The following is a 6,684-nucleotide window of genomic DNA, read 5'->3' as shown; positions in this document are numbered from 1 at the left end:
ACGTTGGGTGCTTGAAATGCAAAATTACGATTACGAGCTAGAGCATAGGGCCGGTTCGCGTATGCTCCATGTAGACACGTTAAGTCGTCAGGTTTTTGTGATTGAAGACAATTCGTTCGATAGAAATTTAGCGCTATGCCAAAATGACGATAAAGTTATCGGGAAAATTCGTACGGAATTAGAAAATTCAGAAAATAAATTGTACGAAATGAGAGACGGTCTAGTATACCGGAAGCATCAGGATAGAATTTTGTTTTACGTGCCGAGCACTTTAGAATCAAGTATTATGTACAAGTACCACAATGAGATGGGACACGTCGGAATTGAAAAAACGGTGCGAAACATTACGGATAGTTATTGGTTTCCAGATATGAAATCCAAGATCGAGAAACACATTCGCGGCTGTTTGAAATGTATCGCATACACGCCGAACTGCGGAAAGTTAGAGGGAACCTTGCACTGTATACCGAAGGGTGATAAACCTTTCGATACCCTACACATCGACCATTTAGCTCCTGTTTCAAGAGCACATAAATCGGGTTACAAATATATATTTGTTGTAATCGACGCGTTCACCAAATATATAAAAATGTACGCCACTAAGACTAAGAACACCGCTGAAGTCATAAAGTGTCTAAAATCGTATTTCGAGCATTATAGTCGACCGCTGCGCATAGTTTCGGACCGAGGAAGTAGTTTTATGTCTCACGAATTCAATGAGTTCACACAAGAATATCATATACAGCATGTTAAGATAGCGACCGCTTCTCCTCAGGCGAACGGGCAGGTCGAGAGATATAACCGCACAATTTTACCGATGATCGCCAAATTGATGAGTGAGCGTGGTGTGGTATGGTATAATGTATTGCGAGAGGTTCAATTTGCGTGTAATAATACTGTTTGTAAGTCTACCGACAAAAGTCCAAGCATGTTACTGTTTGGTATGCGACAACGTGGTGAGGTCATAGATGGGTTGCGTGATATGTTGGAGATTAGTGGAAAGATAAGTATTTCCCGTGATTTGAATAGCGTCCGAAAAGAAGCTAGTAACCGAATTCGAAAAAATCAGGAGTCGCAAAAACGCATTTTCGATAAAAGACATAAGGCTCCGAATAAATATAGGGTTAAAGATAAGGTGCTTATCAGAAATTACGATTGCACCCCAGGAGTGTCAACAAAAATAATTCCGCGGTTCAAAGGACCGTACGAGATCGATCGTGCATTAGTGCATGGTGAATGTCAACATTTACCGGTGTAAGTCAGAAATAAGGGTATTTAGCAAATATTTCGGACATACACCAAGCGACTATGTGAATGTTGACATTCACCGGTGAAAGTCGACATTCTCCAGATTTCGGTGTTTCACTGTAACATATACATCATTTGGATATTACAGACATAGAGATCGCAGAAAATACACGGAGAATAGTGTATATGTTACAGTGAAACACCGACAGTGAAACCATGCACTAATGGTGAATGTTGAACATGTTGGAGATTTATATTTTCTTCTCCGTAATTCAGTCGCTATAAAACGTCACGCCAAGTCGTGATTAATTTCGGGTTATGTGCGTTACGTTACATTTCCTCATAAAAAAGGTTTAGGGTCAGGGTTAGGGTTAGGGTTAGGATTAGGGAATCACTTGGGGGTAGAAGGGGGTGAATCGACTTTCGTTTTTTTGACTCTTCTGTTTTGGACCTCCACCAGAGCATATCTGTGATTGTCGACATACACCGGACAGGGTTCCGAATATACAACAATGTAATAAAATATTCGATCTTTCACCGACGTATTTGGTATCTGTTGACATGCACCGGTAAAAGTCGACAGATACCAAATATGTATATTCGGACCCTGTCCGGTGTATGTCGACAATCACAGATATGCTCTGGTGCAGGTCCAAAACAGAAGAGTCAAAAAAACGAAAGTCGATTCACCCCCTTCTGCCCCCAAGTGATTCCCTAATCCTAACCCTAACCCTAACCCTAAACCTTTTTTATGAGGAAATGTAACGTCGTAACGCACATAACCCGAAATTAATCACGACTTGGCGTGACGTTTTTTGGCGACTGAATTACGGAGAAGAAAATATAAATCTCCAACATGTTCAACATTCACCATTAGTGCATGGTGAATGTCAACATTTACCGGTGTAAGTCAGAAATAAGGGTATTTAGCAAATATTTCGGACATACACCAAGCGACTATGTGAATGTTGACATTCCCCGGTGAAAGTCGACATTCTCCAGATTTCGGTGTTTCACTGTAACATATACATCATTTGGATATTACAGACATAGAGATCGCAGAAAATACACGGAGAATAGTGTATATGTTACAGTGAAACACCGACAGTGAAACCATGCACTAATGGTGAATGTTGAACATGTTGGAGATTTATATTTTCTTCTCTTCTATTTTCCACCGATCCGTGTCAAAAACTTTTGGCCAAACTTTAATTGTTTATCAATCAACGATGCTCATACTCTTGCTCACTCTGTACAAAGCTTTTCAATTGCAACGAGACGTTCACGCAAGCTCTCACAGACCAACCGTCAAACCAAAATTTGCTTCCTAACAATCACGTTAATTTAAAAAAGTATCAAAAGTATAATAGTAATTTAATAGCGCTACACATGATCTGCGGTATTACGATGGGATACACGAACCATGACGCTCAAATTGAATTACTTTGAAAATGTATCGTCTTGATGATATCTTTAGATCCTGACGATGGAGGATCGATAGGCGAGAACGAATACCTTTTGGTGGTAGACTGCGGATCTTTATGCGTTTGTAATAGGAACAAGTAAAATGTATAATTGTAATGACGTTAGAAGAACTTGAGAATGTTATTACATTTGATGTACAAAATTTATTTAAAGAAGAAATATTATCTTCACTCGACCCGCGTTTCTTACGATTAATTTGGAAGCTTTCTGTTTCGCACACAGATCCGCAATCTGGTAATAATACATAACAATTGTAAAGCCAGGGGTCTGATCAATTTGACCCCGTTCTTACATACGTTCTAACAACTATTCTCGTTTTTACAATATATCTATATATAATTTACATACAATACATTTCCATACAATTCATTTACATACAATACACTGTCAATGCGGTCCCGAAAGGCCTTCTGGGTAATGGTCATTACGCTCGAGATAATGACCCAACCGGGGCGAACAGAAATATAGTTTCGAACACTGAAGCCCCGTCGACTCAAACCCTACACCCTGGTTTCGAATCTAGGGGCCAAACGTCCCCGGTCCCGTCCCGGTCTTCAGGCACCGCACTGACACATCCACTCGGTCAATTTACAGTATGTGCAGATTTTCACAGTTTTTTAATTTCGAGTCCTCCTTGCCAAACAACCAAGTGAACACACGCTTGGCTTTCATACTGGCACGTACCACAGTTCTTGATGTATACCAGTGACCGCCGCCTGCGGCCCCGTTCGCGGCTCCGTTGTCCGCGTTCTTCAGCCGAATCTGGTGGAGTATCCCGACCAGAAGGTGATCTACGTTGTGGTTGATGGCTACGGAGATCTCGGCGTACTTCACCTGGTGGGTGCACGCCATGCACTTGCCGTCTAACACGATGGAAAATTCAATCAGCGACCGTTTCACCCTTTCAGTTCGAGTAACTATTCTAAAAGTGGAGCGAACGACATCAGATTTGTGGGATGAATGGTTCATTGTGCGTGCGTGCGTGCGGGCGACCGGATCATGTTGCGACGGTCCGGCGCCGGTATGTTTGGAAAACTCGAGTGACTGAGGAGGCGTGAATGAAAAGTGTTTAGGTCTAAGAGATAGGAGAGTTTGTGTATTTCTAAGAATGAAAGCGACGGATGCAAGAAACAGAGTGCAAGCGAGACGAATGCAAGGGGGTGAAAGACTATAAAGCGTGGATGTTCGGGAAGAGCGGAGAGAGTAGAGTTGCGACTGCCTTGCGAGAAAGAGTGTTAATCGTGTCAGCGTTATTTCTTCTAAATATATTAATATTCAGTAAAGTGTTTCAAAGAGATTAATCTCCCCATTTCCCAAGATTCCTACACTATTGATTCTGAGGAACAGAAATTATTTATCACCCGGTCGGATGCTACTGAATTTCTCAACGGGTCTAATGTAGTTATGTACTTTTTGAAACGAAATCATGTGCTGAATAACTGAATACAAAGTGTAGAAATAAATGTAGAAGTCTGTGGTAATACATTAAGAGAAAAGTTTTCAATTTGCATGATCTAGATGAAAATATATTTAGGAGGATTTTGTAAGGACTCGACGGGACAGAATCTTCGAGGTTCTATCTAAGCAACGACGAAAAATTCCAACGTTCTGATGCACCGAAGAAGAATCGTCGAGGAACATCATTATCTGATCATTCGAGTAACTAGCTCATTTCTCTCCAAGGAAAATCCATTAGACGGGGCCAATGATTCACAGTTTCCAGACAATAGAGTTCACCGAGCCTTTTTGGTCAGCGGACGCTTAGAAGTTTAATCGCGAGATTAACCCCGTATGTATTATGAAAATGGCCCTCCTATGGGCACGCAATATGTCTATGTCGAACGCAACAATGTAGCCGGAGCCATCGAGAGCTTCTTCTATTCGTATCAAATTCTTTGGAGCGGAGCGACGTGAATGGTCGACTGAAGAATATTGACGATACATTACAACCGTGGACACAAAGGTGACGAATTCCGAACGTTAATTCTTACGCCTTCCTGATGTAGATTGAAATCTGTATAAAGATATAAAACGGTCATATAAATACAATTTCCGATCCATCGATTAAATTGAAAGGTAATATGCTCACAAAGTATAAATCAATACGATTACGAAAAATATTACTAAATCTATACAGGTTCATACTTGACCAAATAAAGAATCATACAAAAGAAACTCCAAAAACAAATGTACAGAATATTAAATAAACATTACCATAAAACTGCTGTATGATCATATTAAGCTGTTTTCCGATTGGGAAGGACAGTCAACTTTTTGCGTTTGAGTCGCGCAGCATTCTTCCGTTCGTATTATCGGCTCGCCGTCTAACTTTTCCAACGTCGGTAAGCGTCGAGCGACCTCTGACCTCCACTGCTCCAACTAAAAAGAACGAATATTAAAAGTTAATCAAATTATACAATTTTCAAATGAAAAAGGTAGCTGTAAAGTACCTCGACGCTTTCGTACAGCGGATTACCAACGAATACGAGGTCCTGGAGGTTCGCGAGTTCCTGAAGCCTGTTGAACTCGTTCCAGTCTCTCACCAAGTTGTTCGACATGTAAAGGACACGAAGATTTCTCATCGCGTTGATTCCCTTTATTTTCTCGATCAGGTTGTAAGAAATCCAAAGCTCCTCCAACGTGTCCCCTAAAGGCTCCAAGCCGGAGAATCCTTTAATTATGTTACGACCCAGCGATAGGACCCTCAGGTTCTTCAATGTTCCGATCCCTGTGTCAAATGAGAGAAGTTTAATTAGACGGGATGTTTTAAAGGAATCTATACAAGCTGTTTTCTTGGAACCTAATGAAGATTAACACCACTTCCTATTTCAAAAAATATTTAAGGCCTTGCTATGCCCTTAGCACTAAAATAATGAATACCGTTCTAAAAGATTGGCCCCTTTGGATCGTTTAAGTTAAAAAGGAAGTTTTGATGATTTCATTAGATTCTGAGGAAGCGATTAACGTTGAATTGTATCCAGATAAAACGGAACGCTCAAGTTAAATGAAAATAAAGGCGACCTGAATTCAAGAGGATGATCGCAATACGAAACGGCGCAAGATCTGCGTTCAATCGAATTTCCAGGCGATCGAGTTACATTAATTGAGCCACAGTTACGTGTCAAGGGAGTAAAGTCGCGTTCATCAGAGTCTGGCACTATTTCGCGCAGCCCGGAAGACGTTGGGGGCGCTGCGAGCTCCTCAGACTCCCTACTCCACTACTCAGTCCCCACTTTGTAGACTGCGAGATTAATATACGCGGTAGAACAAAAGTACAGATTAATAAGCAGAAGAAGTGGGTAGGAAATGAGTGGCGAAAATGGGCTTCATTTACGAATTTTTATCTTAGGAACTGTTTGTCCGATTGCGCTAAATTTTTTTTTGTTTTATTTAGAAAGGATTGGACTATAGTAATATAATTTTTTCAACCTCGATAATTAACTGTATAATGTCGGAAAATGTAAATGAATTCTTTCTTTACGTTTTTAGTTGAAAAATGTAAATGAAGCGACCATGGTGTGTGGGAACGAGGGAATTTTCGGACGCGGAAATTCCATCCTTCCCAAGTGCATGCCATAGGAGGTCGGGTTGAGGGCCAGGTCATTTAAGTGACGATTGCCAGAACCTTTCGCTATTTAAATTCGAAATACTTTGACACACCGCGTATTTGGTTGCGAATGCCACTGCCGGACATGGCGTCACATCAGTCCGCTCCGCGCATGCGTAGTGCATTGGGAAGGGAGCCAATAAGAGCGAAGATGCGCAGAACGAACGTAAATTGGTTTCTGAACGATGCCAGACTCTGATGAAAGCGACGTTAGGATGGCCAGCATCTGCGGTCCATTTATCGTGCTTCGTAATGGAATTGCGCATGCATTATTATCTGTCCTGTCGAACGCCCGTCTTATTCATTATCCTCGTTCCCTTTCCCCCGTTCCGACCAAACTGAGA

General features: G+C 41.3%; 1 protein-coding gene across 2 annotated transcripts; it reads right to left on the bottom strand.

Moving 5' to 3' along the window:
• Positions 1-2,027: 2,027 nt before the first annotated feature.
• Positions 2,028-5,950, bottom strand: LOC143365136 (dynein axonemal light chain 1-like). Of its 2 annotated transcripts, XM_076805063.1 has the most exons (4): positions 5,755-5,950; positions 5,184-5,461; positions 4,948-5,112; positions 2,028-4,747 (listed from the first exon to the last, which is right to left on the bottom strand). In XM_076805063.1, the coding sequence occupies exons 2-3, from the start codon at positions 5,313-5,315 to the stop codon at positions 4,966-4,968; spliced, it is 279 nt and encodes a 92-aa protein (XP_076661178.1). In that variant the 5' UTR covers positions 5,316-5,461; positions 5,755-5,950; the 3' UTR covers positions 2,028-4,747; positions 4,948-4,965. The 2 variants fall into 2 exon arrangements, with proteins under 2 accessions (XP_076661178.1, XP_076661177.1); XM_076805062.1 differs by lacking the exon at positions 2,028-4,747 and having other exon boundaries at positions 4,756-5,112; positions 5,755-5,949.
• Positions 5,951-6,684: the final 734 nt, after the last annotated feature.

The sequence above is a fragment of the Halictus rubicundus genome, unplaced genomic scaffold, assembly GCF_050948215.1.
Source record: "Halictus rubicundus isolate RS-2024b unplaced genomic scaffold, iyHalRubi1_principal scaffold1376, whole genome shotgun sequence".
In the NCBI taxonomy this organism is placed as follows: Eukaryota; Metazoa; Arthropoda; class Insecta; order Hymenoptera; family Halictidae; genus Halictus; species Halictus rubicundus.
This window is presented reverse-complemented; position numbering and strand designations above follow the sequence as displayed.